We start from the raw sequence: 25,600 nt of genomic DNA, 5'->3' as shown, positions 1-25,600 counted from the left end.
ATAGTGGTGTACACAGCAAAACACTATTAAATGGCTAAGAAGCTACTCATCTCTTTCATTGCTTAAAAGGCAGTTGTTGTTCTGCTTGTTGATCTGCATTTCACACTGTCTTCTCCTGGCTCTGACAGCAGGTATTGTGACATTACAACTCGACTGTAAAAAATTATAGACACGAGCTTTCACAGGTATCTTGGGTTTTATGTATTATATGATGTGCCTAAGAGATGAAATGGTTATTGTGTGAAGAGAGCTAGTCATTTTAGTCACGCAGCAGAAAGGAAACCATATTGAATGAAGGGTCAGGCAGCATCGCCACAAGTTATTTTCTGTATTCTAGTTCTTGATGAGCGAGTGATGGGAAGAGTTTAAAACCCACAACACGCTGAATATACCTCCCTTTTGAAGGACAATTTAAAGTTAAAACATGTTTAAACCACGTGACATTTAACACAACCACTTTGCACCCGTTTTCCTTCAGGCACACAAAATAGTTTAGTTTTCTTTCTTTCTTAAGTCTTAGTGTAATGCTTCTAATGAAAACACTCTCGCTCAAAAATTCCTGAGAAGAAGAGCTAGAATGCTAGTCATAAGTGATACAAAAACAATAAAGTGACATAGTACGAATCATGGTTTATTATTCATAAATGAATTATCACAAAGCGTCCACAAGGTGGCAATATTGAATTAAACACCTGCCTACATTTCTGTGACTATCTTTGCAACTTGCACTGAATAGAAAGGTATAGCAGAATCCGACAAAAAAGGGTTACTCTGTCATCCTATAAACCAAAGCTCCCTGGGGTCGCATAAAAAGTCGAAGTTGAGAAATGACATTGCTAACCCATCTGTATTTCTTTCTACAGAAAAAGAGAGAGGTGTGGCGTAGCGGCTAGTGCACCTGACTTCAGCTGACTCAGAATCCCAGGACTCACGGCCTGATCCCCGGCGCCAGTGGCAGCTGAACCATGTAATTCTGGGCATTAGCTCACTCAAAGCTCCCAGTACCTTGAAACCCGTAGGGATGAGTAGTTAGCGCTTTACAAATACCTGATTTATTTATTTTAATATGCCACATTACTGTAAGATTGCCCCCGTTATAGCAATATGAAAGGATATTGAACATCTTCATAGAGCAGAAATGCCATGTATACTTTAAAAGAGGAGTAAAACTGGACATGACACTTTTTGAGGGAAAATAAATAAACCATCAATTGCGCTTTATAGAAAAGAAGATACAAATAAAAGAATTTTAGCTCCTCAATCATAAAAGCATGCAGAAATAGAGTAGTTTCGATTGGATCATAGGTATAAATAACATAGGTTGTGATTCACTAAGGAAAAATAATTTTGCTTTATTAACTTGTGTTAGAAAACATGTACAGGATGAAATTCTCACTTTATTGAATTTATTTCTAATCGTTTTGCATTTCATATAAAATTTAAGAGTAACTAAAGAGATGCATGAGATAGTATAATTAATCATACTTTTGATAGTGAATTTGTTACTTTTTAACTTTCTATGTGATAAAGTGTGCACCAAAAATGACAAGAGTAAAATAGGTGCCACACCTTTGTACTAAAAGATGCATTTACGAAACTTTCAGAAAATGTTCTTCAGACATGCATTAGTAATGCTTTAAAGAAACACTTTAAAGGTTGTATACATGTTGGTACTTACAAATGTAGTAGTACCTTATTTCGACTTGAGTTAATTTTGATAATACTAATGTTCCTAAGTGCATCAGAAATTACATTGGAAACTCAACTTCTTGTTTTCATAAAAATATGATGCTTACATTTCTATATGTCACTGCATTACATTAGCCTAAGTTAACACAGGGCCAAACTGTATTCATGGAATTTTCTGCTTCGCTGAGCCTACTGAATGTGAGAGAATCACTCAATGTAACAATCTGTATGTAACAAGTTTTATTCCCTACTGAGTTCTCATGTATCGTATAAGGATTTTGCTACAATTATGTTAGCATTTACATGACACTTGCCTCGGAAATTGCCCTTTCGAAATTTTAAGCATACTCTTGCTAAAGGGGCAGCGTTTAATGTTTCATATGCCGGATAGTTTAAGCACTGCGTAATAGTTTCACCTATTTCCTCTGCATTTTGTGTCTTCTTTATGTCAATTGATCCACATTCCAGTATGAACTGCCCAATGAACTGAGTGGTCTGATCAGATAAAGTGACACCAGGAGGTGTCATCCCCAGAAATGCGAAGAATATAATATTGCCCGATGAGTAAGATTTATTAGAGAATTTGGTGGAGAGTTTTGTTGCTCTTGGAGACTCTTGTGCGTTTATGCAGCTGATGTTGGTGACAGACGGCTGGAGTTCTATTTACTAACTGATCAAGGAGATTTCCAGAACTTTGATGCAGATTCACCTGGCTTCCTTTCCTAATTAGCGAATGGGCTACATGTGCTTAGTGGTCTCTTCCTTCTGAGAAATTGCACCTTCTTTCCTGAATTTGAGAGCTTTGGGTACTGATTTGTTCTTTTTTAAATTGTCTTATTTCTGGTAATGCCCTAATTTCTTTAAAGATTTGATAAACTGAATGAATTAACTAAATTGGCTCAGTTATCATGAATTTCCTATTTAGAGTGAATGAGTATTCTCTAAGTTGAATTTGATTAGATGACTAAAGAGGATTAAATTAAAAAAGATACAGCACATTAAATACTACTGTTTTGTATTGCTTTATTTGAACTCTTAGGGGGTCATTAGGATGACGGGCGGACTTTGTCTGCCCGCCATCCTGTTGGAATTCGGGACCGCCCACCATAAGGGTGGGGGTCCCGTGGGGGGTATTAGGATGTGCCCGCCACAGTGGCGAGCCCATCCTGCATTTTTAGCATTGTGGCGGCCAGTGATCTCTGAACCGCCCGCCACAATGCTAAAAATGCATTTCAGCATTTGCATTAACAAAGCGGCAGGCACCGCGCGGTGCCTGCCGCTTTGTTCATGCAAATGAAGGGGGGTACCACAGGTACCCCCCGTGTGCACCCCCTACCTATACTTCACTCTGGGGGCCCGTATAGGGCACCCAGAGTGAAGACCGCATGCCTTTCCGTGACGGCATCGCCGCCGCGGAATAGCACCTAAACACAACCATCATAATATGACTGGCGGTGTCTGATAGACACCGCCACCATATTAAACCTTTTCCGCCCCGGCCGCTAGGCGACTGGGGCGGAAAAGCGGTGGACGGTCTTTCCGTCCGCCGAGGTCCCCCCGCCATACTAATATGGCGGGGGGAAAACAAGTGTGGATGTCGGGCGGATAGCCCCCGCCAGGATGGCGGGGGCTACCGCCAGCCTGGCGGGGGCAATCTGCCTGACATCATAATGGGCCCCTTAGTGTGTATGATTTTGTCTCACCTATGTTTCTTCAGGATTTATATGCCTACGGTATTAATCCTATATCTTGATAGCATTGTGTTAAAAGTAAATTACATGAGTCTGATTTCCATTTTTAATGCAGTCATCCAATTCCTGGTCCTCATTGATTGACTGTTGAAACCCTTTATATCCAACCCCTCTTAGCACACATGAAGGTCCATTGGAAGACCAAGAGAAGTGGAAATGTTTTGTTTGCAAAAGTAAGTAGGAGACATTGGGCCCAGGAAATGCTACAGAAATCTCTGCTACCTCCTCTCTGTAAAATTGCTCCTATTTTTGTTCCTCCTCTAGGTCCTATTAATATTTGGTAATTGATAAAAGTGTGTTCAGTTCAGACGGTTTCCAGGCACAACAGCAAAATCTTTAAATACATGTTGTGTCTACGGATATATTCACAACCAGTGTTTGAGTTATTTATAATAATCCTCTGAAGAAGACTTTATGGAGTTTATTTACTAAGGTTTTGCATTGGCCCTTGCGTGGTGTTAAGAATAGTGCTGATGCAAATACCCTTATAAAAACCCACAGGTATAACACAAATTGCATATCAATGCTTGAGCTCCCATGCAACCTTAGTTCATGGCTTCCTATGTATTTTATGTTTCTAAGGTAGAATGAAGGACAATGCTGCCCACTCAACTTTGGTTTATTATATAAAACAAATAGCAAGTGGCTTAGCTAGAATGCCAAGAGGCCCTAGTGGAAGCAAAGTAACTTCCCTCCTCAACAGGGTGACATCTCCTCCCATCAGCTGCCCCGACACTCCTCTACCTCCTTTTACAGAGTCTGCAGCTGCCATATCATAACTCATTACCGTTCTCATACACAGACTGCTGCATTTCTAGTCCCTGAACTGCATTTCTGCAAGTCAAAGCCATAATCTTAAAGCATTACAAAAGCTAATAGGTTTGGCCCATGGAAAGCGCATGCACACAAAGACATATGCTGGAGCCTCACACTCACACTTCTGCTCTCACATGCCTCATGCTGCATTCACATCGGCATAGGTCTAACTCTGAACTCACACAGGCAGAACTTTCAACCAATAGACCATTTACCCTGCACTCACAAAGAACAATGTTAATCTTGCATTCAAAACATGGTAGCTATCCTTCATTTACACAAGCATACTGCTCACACAGAGATTCACTGTTCACTAGGAAGGAGCAGAGGTTGGGCAAATGATGGCCCAGGAGGCAAAGCTGGAATAACAGTCCACTAGTGTGATTCAAATCTCTTGAAGTAAGCTACATTGAAAACTGAATGTCCACTGAGGTTATCTAATCTCCCATCAACCACACTTCGAACAGCACTGCAGACTAATTAATCTGATGTTTGTGGACTTGTGTGTTGAAGAGGCTTGACATCAGAAAAAGGTCCTACTTCTAAAAAACAAGGAGGTGTTTTCCTTTGTGAAGGGAGGGAAGGAGGGAGGAAGGAAGGAAGAAATATGCCAGCTAAATGTGCTTCAATAAAAAATAGTAAAAAGTAACATTTTACAGTGGTCTGCCATCTTGGAACAGTAGTAAAATGACAGAGTATGAAGACTAGTGTTTCAGGTTGGCATGGTTTTACATCTTGCAGGAATTATGCATGGTGCTCTGCATAAGAAAGTTGTGGTCCAGTAGTAATGGCAGCCGAGCTGCTGGTACTCTCATTCTTCAATTAGCACTAGAACGCAATTACTGGTGAGCTGCTGGGATATTAACAAAAAGAAATATCTTCTGAGACCAGACTTCTCTGGATGCAGATTAACCTAGAGTAAACAGGCAAAACGGTATGTATGCTGTTCTGAAGGGCTGAACTAATATGTGAATGATAGTGTCTGATGAATAACTCAAGTGGGCTTGCCTAAAACCCATTTCTCTAAGCAAGATTATATTTGAGAAAACGTGAGGCCAGTGAGACAGCTAAAACAGTCTTTTGGCCAGCCCTGAAAACAGTCAGAAATAGATAGAGCACAAGGAGTAGGAACACAGTGGGTCTTTGGCTCACACGCATAAGGCAAATAGCCCTAGTCAAGAACATCTCAATCTGCCCTGAATGGCATGAAAGATGTCTTGTACTGCAGGATCAGTTTAAGTTTACTTTAAAGAAATTCAGCAAGTGTGGTACTGCAGTGGCAGGCAGTTCAAGCCTTCTTCGAAGACATGGAACAAGTATGCTACAGCAGGGCCTGTGCAAGCTTTATTCAAAGATATGGAAAAAGTGTGGCATTGCTTTGCCTACCTGACTGCGGGTGGAAACGCTGCTGGCGCTTGTTCTCTGCCGGCTTTCTGCTGATATTTGGCTGCCTCTACACCCACGCCTCGCGGCCCCCGCTCCGCGGGCGCCGCTCGTGGTCTACACACTCCTACCCACGCCGGATTTTCTTCTGCAGGGGGTCCTGCCACTGCTCATCAACTGTCGGGACTGCGAGGACCAGCAGGCGCAGCGCTGCTCAACTCGCCGCAGCTGGTCCTCTTCCCGCCCCTCCCGCTTGAACCTGATAACTGCGGGCTGGGAAACTCTGCGTGTTGTGATTGCTTTGCCTACCTGACTGCGGGTGGAAACGCTGCTGGCGCTTGTTCTCTGCCGGCTTTCTGCTGATATTTGGCTGCCTCTACACCCACGCCTCGCGGCCCCCGCTCCGCGGGCGCCGCTCGTGGTCTACACACTCCTACCCACGTCGGATTTTCTTCTGCAGGGGGTCCTGCCACTGCTCATCAACTGTCGGGACTGCGAGGACCAGCAGGCGCAGCGCTGCTCAACTCGCCGCAGCTGGTCCTCTTCCCGCCCCTCCCGCTTGAACCTGATAACTGCGGGCTGGGAAACTCTGCGTGTTGTGATTGCTTTGCCTACCTGACTGCGGGTGGAAACGCTGCTGGCGCTTGTTCTCTGCCGGCTTTCTGCTGATATTTGGCTGCCTCTACACCCACGCCTCGCGGCCCCCGCTCCGCGGGCGCCGCTCGTGGTCTACACACTCCTACCCACGCCGGATTTTCTTCTGCAGGGGGTCCTGCCACTGCTCATCAACTGTCGGGACTGCGAGGACCAGCAGGCGCAGCGCTGCTCAACTCGCCGCAGCTGGTCCTCTTCCCGCCCCTCCCGGTATTTAGTCGCCACCACTGATGCGCCAGCGGGACGCGCGCGGAGCAAAGCGCGGAGCGAAGCCCGGGCAAAGGGCGGGCCCTCTGTGGCCCTCAGTGGCCGAGGTAGGCTGGGCTGGGCCCGGTTACTTACTTTGACTGAGATAACTGGACTGTTTGTATTCGAGTCGCATTGAGTGTCTCGCACGATCTCAGGATTATTTATCTTTAGATATTGTGGTGATATCCTCCAGAACAGTTCTGCTTTGCGGTCATCATTGGATCCTCTGGACTGTAAATTATTATTTAGGTTCTTAAAAAATATTTTTAAATATTTTATATTACTTCTTCTGGAGGCTGGTTCCTTTGTATTATTTTTTGTGTGGTACTTTTTAAAAAAAAAAAAAAAAAAAAAAAAATGGCTAAAACACTGCGTTCAGGGAGAGAAGTTGGAGGCATTTTGGCCTCACAAAAAGAGCCTGTTCGCATAAGAAACAAATCTGTGAACAACCCTCCACTGAAGGGTCAATCCCAACTACTGGATCTCTGGGTTCTGCCGAATCTTAAGAATACTAACGTGTCAATGAATAAAGCTACCGGTGCCAAGGGACAGGAGATCCATACCTCTGCTCTTATGTCTCCCCCATCCAACTTGGTGCGTTCTCCTGCACCACATTTGGTATTAGCGGTGTCTTCGCCTCTTGCTAATCTTGAAGGGAAGGGAGAAGGCACGGTTGAACTAGTGGGTCCTGAAGGAGTTCATCCGATGCTTCCTTTGCTGTCCTATGCTTCACAGATTGAGGGGTCGGGTGGCGGTTTGTTGTCATCATCCACCGGCCTTGAACCCCGCGGCCATTGTGCAAACATTGTTAAAGTGGAGTCTAAGGCCCCTTGTAGATCTATGGCCGATGTGACCCCTTCTAAGCTTATGATGCATAGTAGTACCCCCTCTTTAAATGATCAGGGCACATCTAATTTGTTAGACGTTTCTGGGTCTTTGGGGTTTAACTTATCTGGTATATGTCATCCTCACGAGGCATGTGACAAACCTATCTCTGAGTCCATGATTGCTTTGGAACAATTGTTATCCTCGATATTAGTCTTATTGGGGAAATTTGTTGGCAGCTCAGATTGCATTTTGGACTCAGTTACCCAAATCCTGAAGGCTCTGCTACAAAAATCTACTGATTTAAAAGGTGCCCCTTGTCCCACGAGGGAGCATTGCTTACAAGTGGGCGAAATAAATGATGAGACACAAATTGCTAAGATGAAGGATATGTCGACATCTCCCCATTTACATACTGTAGCGATCCCCTCAACGGCAGCGTCTAACTGCATTAAGAATTCGGTTCTAGAGATTGAGGAGGAAAATGTTTCTAGTGTTGGACGGAATGGGGTTTTAGACCTTTTTCCCATCTTTACATCTGAGAATAGAAAAGATGTGTATGAATCTAATCCTGTTGTAAAGAAAAAAACCGGTAAACATGGTAACAATAAAGGGAATAAAAAGAAACCTATCCGTAAACATAAGAAGAAAAGGCAGCGCCGTATAAAATTCCAAAATTGTTCGATTGAAGGGGAGAATGAAGTAGTTGACTCAGCATTCCGCTCACCATCCGTAATGGCGGATGCTGAATCTAACTCCTTCTCTCCTGTACCCTCAAATGGAGAATGTGAACTGGGGCCCCTATCATCTCAGGAGGTGCTGTTGCGAATGGGGGGTCCCTTGTCAAATAAGTCTCTATCGCTTGTGAATGGAGACCCATGTAATTTCCCACCCGGATCTCTTAATCCATTGGCCCCCCCCTTTTCCTCGGCTATAGACACTGTTGATGGCCCTACCATGGAGGTCCCCCAATTTACATCTAAAGGTCCAGTGGACACTCTAGTCCTGGACTTTTTACCTTTATTTGATGTGGACCTTCCCTTAAATAGAGCCTGGCTATTAAAGCGCTTTAGTGAGAGCGAAAGTCTCCGCCATATCCAAACTAGAGATATTGAGTTGGTCACCCTGTTTGGTGAAGTTAAGGTTTTGAGTATAAGGGTTAAATTCTACTCACCAATCATTGTAAACCTTATACTGCAGCAAGCAGAGATTTTCCAACGGACGGGTATTGATATTCTCCCGATCTTTAACTTGGGCAACATTAAGTATGCATTTGGAGAGCCTTTTGGAGGAGATAAAACTAAGGGGGTATCCCTTTCCCTTGGGGATCTGAAGATTCGGGTCTCCAAGGGAAAACGTCTGGTCTCACAAGCGAAACCGCAGCCGCCAATACAGACTTCCTCTTGTCTAGAGGATAAGGACCGGTGGAATTGGTTGCATGGAGCCTTGACTACAAAAACTAAAGACAACCCCAGACTGTTTCAGCATCTTTAACAGCTCGCTGAATATTATTTCTTGGAATGCTTCAGGGATTCATAGCAGCCCAGAGAAATTTGATTTTCTTTTTTCACTGGGAGCGAATGTGATTTGTTTGCAGGAAACCTGGTGTGTCAATATGTTGAATGTGTCTAAAGATTTTTATGTTCTGGAAGTGCCCGCTGCCCCTTCCAAGAAAGGTCACGCCAGGGGGGGGATCGCCTGTTTACTATCCAATAAAGTGCAATGGGGATTCTCCCATTATATTGATTCCAGCAAACTTTTCCATGCCGTAACCATTGAAAATTTGTTTAATGCTGGTATTAAGGCCCCTATTGTGATTTTAAATGTTTATATTCCTCCAGAAGAATGTTTTAATGTGGTAATGAAGCGGGTATTTCGCTATGTAGATCTAATTAAAAATGTTCCCGCTCCTCCAGCGGTTATGATCATGGGTGATTTGAATTGTAAGATTTCCAATGTTAGTCTGGAGCTTTTCAGGAATAAGTGTAAAGAAGAGGCTCACTTTGTCCCTCAGGCTCTCTTCCCGGAAAAGTCAGTAACAAATAAAAGAGGGAAGATTCTGTTAGAAGAGTTAATGGCCGTTGATGGGCTTATAATAAATGGGAGATTCCCGTCGGACGTCCCGGCAAAATTTACCCATAAGTCTCCCTTTGGGTCTTCCATCTTGGATTATGTCATCGTGGACTATGGCCTGTTTCCATCTATTCTCGATCTCAAGACAATACCTACCCCTCTGAGTGACCATACTCCATTACTCGTAACTATTTCCTTAAAAAGCCTGCCCACTGCACCCTGGTCCCTTAATGGCAGTGATGCGGCCTTCCATGTTCTTACGGGAAGGTGCTATTGGAATTCCTTTGCCATCAAAGGGGTGAAGGAATTGTTATTCAATACCATTTTAGTTCTTAATGAGTGGCATGGTAACGAAATAGTATATTTTGAAGAATTTTTGCGTAAGGTCATTTCTTGTGCTAAAAAATCTTCACGAGCGAAAAGAGGGGTTGAAGTTCCCAGGGCATTGTGTATTTTAAACAAGGAAATTAATAACCTTGTCCGGGAACAATATCTAGAAAGAGGCATTGAACGTGGAAGAGAGATTTCCAGGTTAAAAAGAAAGAGAAATAGACTTAAGCTAAAAATAAAAAAGGCTAAGGAAGATATTGCCTGGATTGATCTGCGGGAATCTGTGGTACATGGCAGGATTAGAGATTTTTGGGCAATAATAGGTAAGGGGTGTGGATCTAGATTAAGCCCCTCCCCTATCCCTATCGGGGAAGAGGTATGGGCCAGTTATATACGGGACCTGTATGCAGGGAACTGCATGTCTGACACTTCCGCCCTTGAAGATACCCTTTGTGATGTTAGTAGCTTGGGTCCGGATGCGGTTGGCCTAATGAATTATCCTTCAGTAGAGGAAATTGAGATGGCCATAAAAAATATGCGTGTCTCTGGAGCAATGGGTCCAGACGAACTCCCCATGACGGTCCTTAAACAGGACCCGCTCGGGTGGAGCACAATTTTGTACCCTCTGTTCAAAGTATGTTTTATGACTAAAAAGGTACCCGCCTCGTGGAGGGGGAGTATTCTGGTCCCTATTTTTAAGAAGGGAATGAGGGATTGCCCGAGTAACTATCGCTTGATCGCGCTCCTTGACTCAATCGGGAAGGTTTTCGCGAAATGCCTCCTAGGATCCCTATCCGCGTGGGTCGAGGAGAACAATATTCTGCCGTTTGCTCAGACTGGATTCCGTAGGAATCACGGAACCCTGGATAATCTTACCGCTCTGCATGTGGTTACGGACAAATATGTACAGGTGCGAAGGGGGGCGGTGTATGCAGCATTTATCGATTTCTCCACCGCGTTCGATAAAGTGGACCGTGGAATGTTGTGGAGAAAATTGGCTGCTCTAGGTCTCCCGCCCTACCTGTTGGAGCTGGTGCGGGCCCTCCATACAGAGACCTGGTGTAGGGTCCTGTTGGGGGGTGAAGGGGGACTCTCTGACCCTATTCCATCGGGTAACGGCCTCAAACAAGGCTGTCTATTGGCTCCCCTTTTATTCTCGTTATATACGGCTGATTTGCCCGCTGCCATGTCTAACACTGAGGGTATTGCCCCTCTGGTGGGGGGGACCCCGCTACCTTGTTTGATGTATGCAGACGACGTCCTCATCCTTGATCTAACTCCCAAAGGACTTTCAAATAGGCTACATGCTCTTTATAGTTATGCTGTGGCTCATTGCATGAAGATTAACATATCCAAGAGTAAGGTTATGTGTATAGTAGGTAAAAGGAGGGGTCGAGCAGCAGATTTTGGTTGGTACATTGGGGGGCAAAAGTTAGAGGTTGTCAAGTCATATACTTTTTTGGGGAAAATTGTTACGGCTAATCTGAGTGAGAAACTCCACATAGAGCACTGTTCCCGCAAAGCTATTGCACATGGCAAAGGTCTAAACTCTCTATATCAAGCAACGGGGAAACGTCACTTCCCGATTTTATTGGAGGTGTACAGAGCCAAAATCCCGGCAACAATTCTCTATGGTATAGAGTTAATAGAGGTAAAAAAGTGGGACTTTTGCAATCGGATTGAGGGGAAACTTTTAAGATCTCTCTCCTCATTAAACACTGCATGCTCTTTGGCCGCCTGTAGGATCGAATTCGGTCTAAGGAGCAGTTGGGTACAGGGACTCTGTGCCCTTGTAAGATGGGTGGCTTGTCTTGCAAGAGCGGAAGTTGGGACACTGAGAGCTTTGCTCAAAAAGGAACTATTAGGTACTTTCAATGAGTTTTCCCAACTTGTTCGTAATTTCAGAATAGCCGTAAAGTTTCTAAAATTAGAAGAAACTACTCTTTTTTCGTTGTCACCTATACAGTTAAAACTTGTTTTAAAAGCAGCCTCTTGGGACCTCTGCTTCCAATCAGACAAAAAATCAATTCAGGGAAAGAAGAACATAGATATCCTCCTTGATACTTACATGATGAAGCAGCCACAACCTTATGTGCGATGGTCCCTCCCACACGGCATACGAAGATTTTGGTTTTTGTTACGCTATGATTTAATACCCTTAAATCTTCTGCTATCTAAATGGTATGGCTCCTCCTCTTTGTGCAATCTATGTAAATTAAATATTCAGGATTGCATGCATGTCCTACTGATCTGCCCGGCGTTATGTAAATGGCGCACTAGATGGATAAAAGCAATTTGTTTTCGTCTTGGCATCCTAACTTTGAATGATTTTCGTCATGCATTGTATTTTCCTCCTAGCGAAATGTTCTGCTTCTACATTTTTAATTTTTTTAAAGGTTTTTTAGCTATTTACTGATACTGTATGGAGATGCTTTTTGACTTGTCAATCACTTACTGTTCTGGTGGGTAAATTAATCAGTATCTAGGCTAGATATTTCTTGGGAGGCTAACCCTCTGCATTTGTATTGCTTTGTATTGTATATCTGTATATTTTTTGGTGTGAATATTAATCAGTATCTAAGCTAGATATTTCTTGGGTGGCTAACCCTTTGCATTTGTATTGTTTTGTATTTGTATTTTTGTATATTTTATGTGGCCCTCTGCGGAGAGCCAAAATCATAATAAATAAAAATTGATTGAATTGGTGTGGCATTGCAGGCCCAGTGCAGTGTTCCTTCAAAGACATAGAACGAATGTGGTACTGCAGGGCCACTGCAAGCTTCGTTCAAGGACATGGAAAGAGTGTGGCATTGGAGGGCTAGTGTAAGTTGCCTTCAAAGACATGGAACAAGTGTGGTACCCTGGGCCAGTGCAGTTTGTTTCAAAGAAATGGAACTAGTGTAGTATGTTAGGGCGAGCCAATGCAAGCTTCCTTTAAAGACATGGAAGTGTGGCACTGGGCAGCACAATTCAACACCTCAAATACAATGAACAAGCAGCTTTTTAGACTTGGTACAAGTGTAAGAAACAGCCATTGGGTGCAAGTTTGACTCACACGCATACTACGATTTCCACAAGCAAAATAGCTACATCACCAGGCAGTATGTGATCCCCTCATACCCAAAGAACACATGCCAATTCGATCAGAAACACTGCAAGCTTTCCTCGCATGCACAGAACATGGACAGCATTTGCAGGAGCAGTTCAAGCCTGTGTGTAAACACACCCACAATGCACAGTATCGAACAGCAGTGTAAGCTACCTTCACATGCAGCCCAGAAACAAAATGGTCATCATTGGTGCAAGCTAAGCTATCCTCACATACTAAAACGGTATCAGACTGGCTACAGCATTTGAGTTTATTTCAGACACAGAATACCCAGAGTAAAGCAAAATGCCCAGAGTGAAACAAAATGCTAGGGTCTGGTTGAGTTCAAGTCTTCTTGAGCCTTCAAGCCCAACATGAACTGTTCTTTCTTAAGTCTTCTGCCTTCTACCCATGCTCTAACCTCATGCACGGAGAATAAAAGACAATGCAGTAAACTTTGATGTCAAAGAGAAGCAAGAAAGAGGTACCAATCTAGAGGCTAAATTACACAATGTGAGACCAGAAATCAATCCCAGCGTGGCCACTTGAACTAATTGTGTGATCCTAGGCAATTATTTTATTTTATCATGTCTCTTATGTTTTCTTTATTGCATATCAGAAACCTTGAAATATGTGAGGATGTGTGCGCTGGTGAAAAAAATTTCAATGTGTCTGAATTAATGGACTGAAATGTTCCTCTGTGTAAAATAAGAATATAGCACACATATAGGGTGCAAATGACAATTGACTTGCCTCTTAGTTCACTAATGGTATTATCAAAGTGGGGGTGGGGGCATAAATGTTTCTACAGGCATATTTAAAACTATCACTTTTATGAAACGCCTCACAAAGCAGTGATATAATATGATGAACTAAGATGAAACGCTTCTCAAAAAAATATATTTTTTGAATTTTGAAGACACTTTATCATATTTTTACTTTATTAATCTTGCACAATTCCCATGCCAAATGTTCCCATGGCTCAGCTAGTGCCTGGATGTGTAAAGCAAAGATGGGCTCTTAGAGCCAAGACAGACCCTTACTCATCTTTTCCTGTTAATTAGTTGGCTCACCTTCCTCAACCACAGCACTGTCTATAACAGTTACTCAAATTCCTACTCTCTCAATATCTCGTTCTGAGGAGAAACATCTTGTTTTCCAGGATTCTTGCCAGTTTCCATGGGTCTTAGAAGAATAACTATTCCTACTTCTGGTTTTAATAAGGAAGAATTGTGCATTAGCGATCCACAGAAGTTGTTTTAAGTTACCTGTGTATTTTCTTACCATACAATGAAACACACAATGCTCAAATCATTAATTTTCCCAGTTCCAGCACTCTTTCCTAAATAATGTTATGTTCTTTTGCTAAGTGCCATCGTCAAGCCTCCACTTGTCAGGCTGATCCCTGGGATTACTGTGACTGTCTTGCCTTCAGAAGCCACTTAGCAGCATAGGCATAACTTCTTCTTTGACCTTTGCTGGCATCATGCAACCAGGGCCGGACGGCACACTTTGCATTGACAGAAGCGAGAATGCGCAGTGCTTGGCCATTCAGTGTGAGCGCAATGAGGCCTTTGCAGTTCCCTCACAGGTCCTTCAGTAGATTCCGCTACTCGGAATCTGACTCCTACAGCTTGGGTAATTGGACGGAAATAACAGCATGCTCCCAGCACTGTTAGAGCTCCTGTGGCCCTAGTAGGCAGTAGCGCCGAAAGATCTTTAGACTAGCGATGCTGTCATCAATGTTACATCACTGAACTCATAGGGATTCTGAAAAATCCAGGTATCACACAAAGAACAAGCGTTGCAAATGACCAACACTCATTTAGCAGGAAAGTGATATGGGTGTAGTATGCAGCTGGTGTTGCATTTTGGAGCCCACTGAAACAAATATATCCCTAAAGCATGGTGTGGTAGCCACTGTCATTTATAGACAGCTCGCTTTCATTTGGAATGACTACTAACTTTACAAAGATGTACAATTTCACTGATAAACCTATAGAGCGCACAAACAATAATGTATGGAAATTGGATGTCAGTGAATATTTGTGATTTGTGCATCACCAAGTAAAGTGTCTTGATTTGCTTTGACCATATTAATCTCCATCACACTCTAGCATTAGAAAAAACCCGAAGTTTTTGCTTTCCTGTATTTTTTAATTTTGAAATATGCGTACAGTTAATTTATAGGTATTTAAATTTTGTTGTGTGTTAAAGGAAAATTACTTCCCATGACCTTTCTTTTTGCACCGGAAATATTTTCATGTAGTTCACTTTACAAAATCGTCATACTTTTCAGTAAATGAAAGATAAGTAAACACCATTCTCTGTGTTAAAGGAATAAAGACATTGGTCAGAATATTAGACTGACATTTGACCTCTTGTCTTTAAATGCACAGCAAATGTGACAAGATAAAAAAACATTTTTTCAAGCTAGTATCTTAATCCAAGTGAAAATGAGTTATTGGAATGTCTCTGGATGTCGGATGGGAGGGACAACCTGTAGCTGTAAAGTTATAATCAGTCCTGAGTCTACCTGTGACAGCCAGCGTTAGACCAAATGGAAAAAAATACTTGTGTGTTCATCAGCAATCAATCATCATTGTTTGAAGAAAGCTAAAAACGAATTGGATTTTCAGTGTTTTCCACAATATAGCATTTTTTTCATATCATATCGCAACCAACTCAATTTACTTTGCAATATTTATGCCCTAACCTTTTAAAAATGTGTCTTTAAATATTTTACTTAGCACTATTCTAAGTAGGCATTGCGCTAAAAGCGCAGATTAGTTACTGCTTTCAGATGTAAATGTTTCCCAATTAAATCTAGTGGAACCACTTTTATTTGTTCTATGTCTTTGTTTTTGGCATATTGGCATTGTTTGTAGCACGAGAAGTGTTCAAAGGAGTACTATCAAATAACACGTTTTTCATATAAACCTACAAAAATATTTACCACACACCATCCACTACTGCTATATTGTCAAATCAAGTATAAATTGGCAAATGTGGAATTATTATTCTTAACACCACATCGCTATTATCTCTAACACTGCTTGCTCTGCAGTAAATAATGGTACCATGAAGCACAGTAAAAAATGCTACCTTAGAGGACAAAGCTGATAGGGGTAGATTTTCAAAGCGCTTGCGTGACTCAAAGTGGTGCAAAATCTCTCACATATTTTCAGATAGGCACAAGTAAGTATTTGTCCATTTTTTAAAGCTAGCGTGACGCTCAAACGGTTTAGCGTCTCTCCGTCAAAGTCGATTTAATATATGCAGATTGAGTGTTTCAGGGCGTTACCCATCCAAAAAAGCACCAAAACCCTGCAGGCACAAGTAGTTACAAGAGTCTCGCAAAGTCACGCAAAGTAGCACAAAAATGATTAGTGCAGAAAAAATAGCACAGTTACTAAACAGGTTCTAAAAGAGCTGGGGATATTTACTGGGAGATCTACCAACACATATCTCCTGTCTGTGGCAACCATGGAGTTTTTTATTGACCGTCACCATTTATGCAAGCATTCCCATTGTCTTGGGTGTGTAGAAGTATTATCTTAGCTCAATTCACTACCCAGATTGCACAGTAATCTGAGTGTATGGGGCAATGTATATGTAGGTAAGATCCAAATTTCATATCCATCAAATCTATGTCACTACAGATACTAAATAAAAAATTAATGTGCCTGGCAAATGTGGAGGTGAAATAGATGCATGCATTCCTCCCACAGGATAAATAGTTACTGTGCATGGCCTTAAAATATTTGAACATTAAGAAAAAAATGCAGACCGTATTATCTTTGCCATGTCTCAATTGTCACAAATATGTATGGGCTCCCTCCCATAAAAACTGAAACTATGTTAAATCTAATACTCCAGGTGAGGTGTACAGTTGCATGCCAGCAGAGTGATGGTCAGCTGAAGTCGAATGCTAATACAACAGTCTGTAAGGAGGGTGAAAGTATCACCTAAAACAGCAGAATGTCTGTAAATAAGCTGGTACATGGTGGTTCAATATAGAGTGGCAAAAGCACACTCATACAATGTCCTGAGGTGATGTTCATAAGGAACACTAAATGGAGTATAAGGATCGCCTACAGAGAGCTGTGAATGTGTATAAAGTCACCATATATATCATATATGAGTTACAACTACATGTCCGACTGAACCAGTAAAACAGTAGTACTTGAAAATTTACATTTTGGACTTCAGCTGACAAAACACACAGGTAGAAATAAATACAAAGGTCAAATCAGCAAACACTAACAAGGCTGACTTAGGCCCAATCAATCCCTTTTCAATAGTAAAATAAATGTGTTGATGTCAAAGACACAAAACTATAATGTTTACACCGCATATGTTGTTCTACAGTTAGTGAACCTGCTGTGTGTTTACCCCAAATACGCAAGTAAATCATATAAGTTGCATAAAGTTACAGATAAGGGATGTAATCCTGCATGTTAGGTTATGTTAGGCTGATTTATAAAGCGCGACAGCTGCCCCAGCAAAGGGGCGTCCCGGCGCTAGAGCAGAGAGGCAACTAACAGCAAAGATTCCAAAAAGACAAACGGAAGAAGAGCCCGAAAGACGTTTTCAGGGCCGTCCGGAATGTCAAGTAGTTGTCAATACTCCGGATGTAGACAGGCAGGGCATTCCATAGCTTGGCTGCTAGAATGCGAAAAGAGCATCCACCGGCGCGGGCCCTCTTGACCTGAGGTACAACTGCAACGTGTTGACCTGCTGAACGAAGGTGACGGGAAGGGGCGTAGGTGGAGAGCAAGTCAGCCAGAATGCCAGGAGCTGGGGAATTCAAGATCCTGAACACAAAACAGAGAGACTTAAACTCCACCCGCTTTGCCTCTGGCAGCCAGTGAAGCTGACGAATGGCAGTGGAGGTTGTGCAGAGGCGAGACAGGCCCAGAAGAGTTCTGGCGGCCACGTTCTGGACTGTCTGCAGTCTCATAATCTCCGTCTTATTGGCCCCTAGGTATAATGAGCTGGCATAGTCCAATCTCGACAGCACGGATGCCTGGATAATAATCTGTCGGATGGAAGGGTCAAAGAAACCTAGCAGGGGTTTAAACCCATGCAGAATGCCAAAACATGTCGCCGATACCTTCTTAGCCTGGGCAGTGCCACCTCTGGAGGAAGGTTCAAGGTGTCTAAGTGTGGCTAAAGAAGGACAGATGCTCAAGGCTACATGCTGAAGGTAATGATTGTGGCAACACACTCTCTGGTACACAGTTTGTGCTTACATGGGTGAATGTGGCCTGATTTGTTGCCATCATCATCTGTATGCATATCAGGAGAGGGCAATATGTGAAGGGTAACAGGATTAATGTATTGCACTTCAGGTGGAAAGCTTCCACATCAATATGGTGTTAAAATAACGAGTTCACAGAAATGCACACAGTGTGCATGGTCTTAAGATTGAACATTGTAAACACCTTCGTCATGGGATAGAATATCTCACCCAACAAATGTAGAGGGATATTGTCAAACATATTGAGCTGGGTTAGCATCAAAACTTTTTTAGGGGGAGGGTTTATTTTGCGCTGAGAAGCACCCTAAAAGTAGCACATAGAAGCTCAAAGCCCTGCTTTGCGTTACTTAGCACGGAGGGGGCGTTACATGAGTGGTACATGGGAGATCCCATGCAACCACCTATGCCTATTGACGTAACTCATTCGGACAAAATTGCACATTATTATTGTTAGCATCGGCTTATTATCTTCTACTGTGAAATATCCATTAAAGTACAAAATGTATTCTACACTCACGTAGACACCCTTGCACCATGGTGCATCTAAAAACCTTCTGCCCGATGTTAAAAACTATCACGGTAGACAGCAGAGCTGCAAAATTATGCTACTGTGTGATGCGACAGGGAGGGATCAGGAGATAGCCGTTTGACAGTGCTATTGCTCGCTTTTCCCTTCTCCCTGGCACCGGCACTAATCTTTTGTGCTCTGCGCCTGGCACATACCTTTGCACCATAGTGCAAGTGTGTGTGTCTTACTCTACCATAGGTTTAGTACTGGAAAGGTACTCTTCCAGTACAGAATACTACCCTTGAAAAACTTTATGACTTTTCCTACTTTGTAAGTGTGCTGCACAGTGCAGTACACATGCAGAGAAGAGAGGAGAAACACATTACTTGGCATTACCTTTTCACAATAAACTCTGTATACTATTTGTTTGTAGATAGGGATTGGCGTCAAAAGATATGAGTGGGTGCATGGGAACACCCATGTACTACCCATGTAACACTTCCTTGGCGCCAAGTTACACAAAACAGTGGAAAGTGTACTTGCCAGCACTAAACTAAGGGCCTCATTTATGTTTGTTTTTGCCGTAGTGCAGCTGCAGCAGACCCTGCTGCTGCGCTGCCCTACGGCAAAGCAAAGGGCTGGAATGAGCCATATCTATTAGATACGGTGCATTCCTGTCCTGCCCCGGCGCCCAATGGGCTGCCGTGCACCAACGCAGGCACCTTTGCACCATGGTGCAAGAGTGCCTATGTTGCGGGGATGATTATTTTTATGCAGGAAGGGAAACCTTCCTGCGCAAAAATAATTAAAGAGGATTTTCCCTCCTTCTGTGTGTTCTGCAAAATGCAACGCACATAGAAAGAGGAAAAATGAGGAGAAATAAAGTTATTTCCCTTGTTATGCCTCCCTTACGCCTCCCCTGGGGAGGCATACGTTTTCGGCGCTGCATCAGACTTACGATTTCTCGTAAATCTGGGGCAGTGTCAAAAAGCCATGGATGTTGCTGGGAACGCCCCCAGCAACACCCATGGAACGCCACTTTCACACAGTTTTCAGCGTGAAAGTGGAACATAGTTATAACGCCATACAAAGCCACGTAACGTGTCTTTAAGTGGCTTTATAAATATTCCAGTGGCACATTGTGACATCGGATCGCCAAAAAAGTGACCTTCCAGTGGCGCAATAGTGCCGATAGGGCCTCATAAATGAGGTCCTCAGTTTGGAGCTGATAAGTTACTTATGAACAAATACATTAAGTCCTGGTTTTCATCACCTTTTTAACTATAACCCAGCACAAAATGTTTGGTCACCTACCCCTTAAAATATTACCCAACACACACATACCATGCACATACATAGTTACCACCATGCCTATTACACAGATTCATTGTGACTACATGGACCATTTAATTTCTGTCATCCATAGAAATGTGTGTAATATTATACTTTACCCTTAACTTCATTTTCCTCAGGCTCAGCAGTATCTGGACCTTGTACCCCACCAACCAAGTCAGGTCCTAGTACAGCCGCAACTTGTTCCTCCGTAGGTATACGCTCAATGATTGGTCTCAGATCCACTCCCAGTTTTCAGGGCAGCACGGCGATTACATGCTAACTTCTCTTTGGTCCGGCGTTTCATGTCATGCCATCGCTTTTTACACTCTTCAGCCATCCTGGAGGTAGGTGACACTGCATTTATTTTGCCTACTAAGGAATTCCATGAAGTGTTGGTTTTTTTTGGCTTGAGGTATTTTCCTGTGATCCTCCCAGAAGATACTGGTAGCTGGATCCTCTTCTGACTGCTGCATTACAGAATTGGGTTGTGGGGCAAGGCTCTCTGCCATTTCGTGTATTTGTACTTCCACCAAAATCCGTTGCATTCTTTTTTTTTTTCCGATATTTTTTTAAGGATGTGCATGATTCACATACGTTTTGTGCTGCGACGCAAGAATAATTTTGAACATGCCCTAGTTTGCAACGCCTCACGTTGTAAATATGATGCTGCGCTATTTACTTTCATGCACGCATATCAGCGCCATGGTTTTCTATGGCGCAGCACGAATGTTACATGACCTTTGAAAATCTGCCCCTTAGTACCTTCTGTATTTTGAAAGACTTCAAAGGACACGTACTCTGAGCTGTGTGCAGGATGCCTTTGCAACAGTACTTTATCAAACTTGTGAAAAACAAGCAAAGGGACTGCAATAATAAAGAAAATGCCCTTCTCTCTCCACTACATTTGCAAAGATCATTACATTGAGGTTCAAGAATATAAAAATACATATTAAAATACATGAACGTTTTTGTCTGTGAGCAATCCATGCTAACACTCTCTCACCCATTGTAATCTGTTAACAGAAATGTATTGTAGCTGCCATCCTCCACGGCATACGAAACGGGGGTGCCGTAATTGATGGTATCCGAAGATCTCATCCAGAGCGTACAAGTAATGGCATTCAAGGCCGGGAGAACGCCATCCAGTAAGACATAGCCATAGATCCCAGAAACCTCAAAATCCAGGTTAAAGCCAGAAGATGGTTCTGTAACAGAGAAAGGGAACTGTCAGCTCTTCATCTTACTTATGAACCTCCTTTATTCCCAACTTTCAAGTGCATTTCAGCAGGAACAGAAAAAAGAGAAGGTAGATAACATCATGCTATTGCAAGTCAGCTAAAAATGAAAACAATCATATCATTGAGTCAGGTGCATCAAGAAGTAGGAATTAGATGGAAGAAATCAGTGAAGCATTGAGGTGATTAGTATATATGATTTATGAATGAGTTTGTTAACCCTCCTCTGGGAGAAAGAAGAGAACATTGCAAGGACAGGCAGTGTACACTTAATGACCAACTAAAGAATGTAAAACTATCAAAATATCACTGGAATATACAAGCTACATAATGGAACTTAATATTGGTATTCCACTGAGGCAGCATATGGCCTATACCCCACAGCAGTTGAAAAACAAAGACCAGTTTTCTGTGAAACAGTTAGATTGGCCATTGACTCCGAAGATTTCTTTTTGACGTTGGCTACAGGGAGTAGCCTAATGATCCAGTACTTGCCAGAATCTATTTCAATTTCTGGTTCCTTAATGTCAGCATTTTGGCCATCACTGTACCACTATTAATCCCAATTCTTATGTGTTAAAGTAGGCTTTCAAGAACGTTTTTATCCATCAACATATAACATTGGACACATCATAAAAATATCTACCTCCAGAAGGAGACCCACTCTCAATTACTGCCTCGGCTAAAAGGGGTATGATTTCAGACAGTAATATAGCTCACTGAGAGTGTCTCTGTTTTGCTCATATTTTCAGCACAAGTCATTGTCGAGTAGACCTCATTTCTGCATGTATTAAAGTCCATTAAAGCTTGCTGATAAATTGGATGTGTACCACTCTGTTTCTCCAATTAAGTGATACATACTTCACACTATGACACACATTATGAGTGTTCTATCAAAATCCCTGTTATTTTGCAGTCCCTGAATTATTGTTACAGAGGGCCCCGGTAATTCCAGTGGTGTGGAAAAGAAAGGGGCCATGAATTTAGAAGGAAAAGCATGCCATACAGAGGTTTAGCTCAAAGTGCCAAAATGTTCCAGGAAAGTGCCCAGAATAAAGCCCACCTCCATCCAAATTGGGACAGGGTATTGGCCAACCTTCTGGTTATGAAGAATGCCTATCGCTATTTCACAGAGTTCAAGGGTCCCTTTCACAAAGCTAAATGTACATGTGTAGATTTACCCAGATGTGAATTTACTCTTGCACTTATGGATACGTCTATAATTTTATGATATTCATCATTTCTGAATGTAGATGTACATTTAAATGCAGACTTGCATGTCTCTTCATCCTCAGATAAATATTGTAGACATATAATACAACATTTATGAGTGTAAAGCTACTACTAGTAATTTTTCACATGTATGTAGAGATCACCCCACCGGGATGGAGCTTTTCATACCAGGAAGTATAGGGATAAATAAAAAAGGTTATTATCTAAACAAATATATGTTAAAATGTTGTACTGGAAAGAGAAAAATGAAATGAATTTAAAATAATTAATATTAACCTAGACCTGACAAAATAACAATTTAAAGAACAATATCTCATCAAATAATATTCTTATTAAATAATTAAACATCACTCCACGTCGACGGAATCTTTACACAGTGTGTGAGCGCCTGAGTAGAGGCCCTTATGACCCACTCCTCGTGCTCACCTTTTTTTTTTAATTTGCACCATGACATCACAGTTATGTTTGTTTTCCTTTTTTTTTAGGTATAATTACGTTTCCTTTCTCTGTTACTCTCTAGGGAGGGTAGCTTGTAATTCAGACACATGGGCTTGGGCACAACATTTCATGATGATGCTGTATTATATATCAAAGTTCAATCGCCACGGACCTTGTGGGAAAATTGTAACCCTCATGAACGGTCTGTATATCCGGGCGGAATATATTTACGACTAATGTTGCCTATGTAATGCTTTTGACACACTTTCTGGAAAAATGTCCAATAAAACAAATTTTGAAATAATTACACATTTAAAATACATTAATTTAGTTTATAAATATTATTTGTCAATCAAAATTAAAATGCACTCTTAATAGAATGTTCATATTTAAATTAACATTGAATAATAGTTATGTGCTTTTGTATTAATTTAAATACTTTTATGTTTTTAAGTTCTAATGCTTAACACTTTTTTTAAGTTCATTATTTTTTAAATTTAATTGAACTTTTTAACACTAAAACACTTAATGGCAGATGAAACTTTGAATACTGATGATTTGAATAGCAAAACACGTCTTCTCTTTGGCATCAGCTATAATAAATCATTGGTTATATTTGTATATATTGGTAGGCACCTATTTGCATTTTTCTGCTTTCATTTACGCTTCATGTTTTGAAGAATGGTAAGTGTGTCTAACTATGTGGGCGTTCCCTGTTCCACCCTTAAATGACTCTTCCTATTTGTATGTAGAAATCATGTTTACTGCTGGAAAGCATAAAATCTCATATTTAAGTGCCCCCTTACCAGCGTGAATCTTTCACAGATCCTTTACAAATATGTTTGATGCACTGAATGTCAGCTTATACACTGCTGTGTATTCTTAAAATGGCATGATTTGCAGCTAGAGGGGTGTTCTATAGTGATTTAGAAATCTGGTTTAGATTTAGGAGCTCTGCATTTGGCATCTGGATTAGTAAGTTACAATGGATGTGTTTGTCATATGAGATATCGTTCGACATAGGCCAGATATGCTATCTGCATATATATTGTTTAAGGCCAGTGCCACTGACCACCGTGCAATCAATTATATGTACCTGTTTCGCACCTGGTGCCTGTGAATCCAGGTGGACATTTGCACTGGTATGCATTCACGGAGTCCATACAAGTGGCTTGGTTCATGCATGGGTTAGATTCACACTCATTAATATCGTTTTCACACCTTAGTCCAGCATACCCTGGAGCACACTGACACCTGCGGATTGAAAAACACTTTAGTATGTATAACTTTTAACATGATTTGGTATTTGTACATTATAAAACTATTTATTATATTTTTTAATCTTTTTTCATAATAGAACAGACATGCAACCCTATTAAATATGCTTCAAGTTGAGTCACACTATATCATATTTACAAACAACGTATGGCTAACCAGTTTGGCATTTACACCCTTTTTATATTTTAAATCAGCAATTTCTTATAGCAATGCATCATCCATCACTGTACCCTTTGACATTCCCAGGGATTGGCGATTTCAGTTTCAAAAGTATCTGATTAATAACATGTTGTAAATCATATCTTAGAAATAAATGATACATCACATATTGAACGGCATGGAAAAGTAATGGGCACCATAGTCATCCCTTCAATACCAACGTATGCATGGATTGATATGAGAGGGATCAAGTCTGCAATGACAAACTAGTATATCTGATTAAACATATTCTTAAGGTTATTTGGCAGTAGTAATTGATAAAGATCAGTTCTTCCTATCAATTCTGGGAACTATTATTACTCTAAGACTCCCCGGAAAATTGTGCATCACTTTGCTTGAAAAATTTGTTTTTGTTTTTATGTATTTTTAAATGAATTTTTATGTATGATTGAACATGTTTATATCAAGAATCTTTTTATAATTAAATTCTTTATGCTATCATAGTACGTTGTTTTTCTCCTTGTGTTTGTTTTCCTTTATAATGTATTTGATTCTTTCATTATGATATCTTGCCAGAGTTTTTTCTAACTATCTTCCCTGGGTATTTACCTTGCCTTAAATTGCTTTACCCTGACCCAGGAGATTTATGTCCATTCAGGGGGTCCTTGTTTTATCTCTAGTAATTGATAAATGGTCACATAAAGAACTCCAACGTTATTTCATATGCTCTAACTCTAACAGTTAAAAAACAAAACTTACGATGCAATTATGCAGGGGCTGAAAAGTGCTGGCAGATGAATATTGGTTAGGCACACACAGAATTGTACTTGTTTGTCTGGTGGAGATGTGCCCCCCTCACACCCATTATAACCCGAATCCTTAATTGTACTTGTGTGTACATTTGAGGAAATTGAGCATGTACTGTGTAGAAGATCATCCAATCGAAGGGTAAACATTGTCCAGTTTAACCTGAATCCTTAATTGTACTTGTGTGTACATTTGAGGAAATTGAGCATTTACCGTGTAGAAGATCATCCAATCGAAGGGTAAAAATTGTCCAGTTAAGGATACTGTGACTATTGTCCAAAACAGCAGCTCACATCCAGGTTGACCTTGTCCTTCTTGTGAACATGGTATCATAACTACTTTTGTCACTCAAACACTTCCCCAGAACTTCCTTCAATATGTGGAGGGCAGCAGAATCAAAATTCACATCCTGCACTGTCAGAGTATCTGCCCCTCAAAACAAAGGACCTGAGTTAGATATTGGCAGATGGGTTACTCCATGACCAC

General features: G+C 41.5%; 1 protein-coding gene across 2 annotated transcripts in view; it reads right to left on the bottom strand.

Moving 5' to 3' along the window:
• SVEP1 (sushi, von Willebrand factor type A, EGF and pentraxin domain containing 1) overlaps positions 1-25,600 on the bottom strand; it is a 1,097,507-nt gene that overhangs the window by 384,945 nt on the left and 686,962 nt on the right. For both annotated transcript variants that reach the window (XM_078676696.1, XM_078676697.1), the window contains exons 25-26: positions 23,967-24,124; positions 20,968-21,169 (exon numbers count right to left, since the gene is read on the bottom strand). In XM_078676696.1, the coding sequence (XP_078532822.1) occupies positions 20,968-21,169; positions 23,967-24,124 (360 nt within the window). The remainder of the gene's footprint in view (positions 1-20,967; positions 21,170-23,966; positions 24,125-25,600) is intronic.

The sequence above is a fragment of the Lissotriton helveticus genome, chromosome 2_1, assembly GCF_964261635.1.
Source record: "Lissotriton helveticus chromosome 2_1, aLisHel1.1, whole genome shotgun sequence".
In the NCBI taxonomy this organism is placed as follows: Eukaryota; Metazoa; Chordata; class Amphibia; order Caudata; family Salamandridae; genus Lissotriton; species Lissotriton helveticus.
Note: the sequence above shows the minus strand (reverse complement) of the source record. Positions and strands in the feature narration are given on the sequence as shown.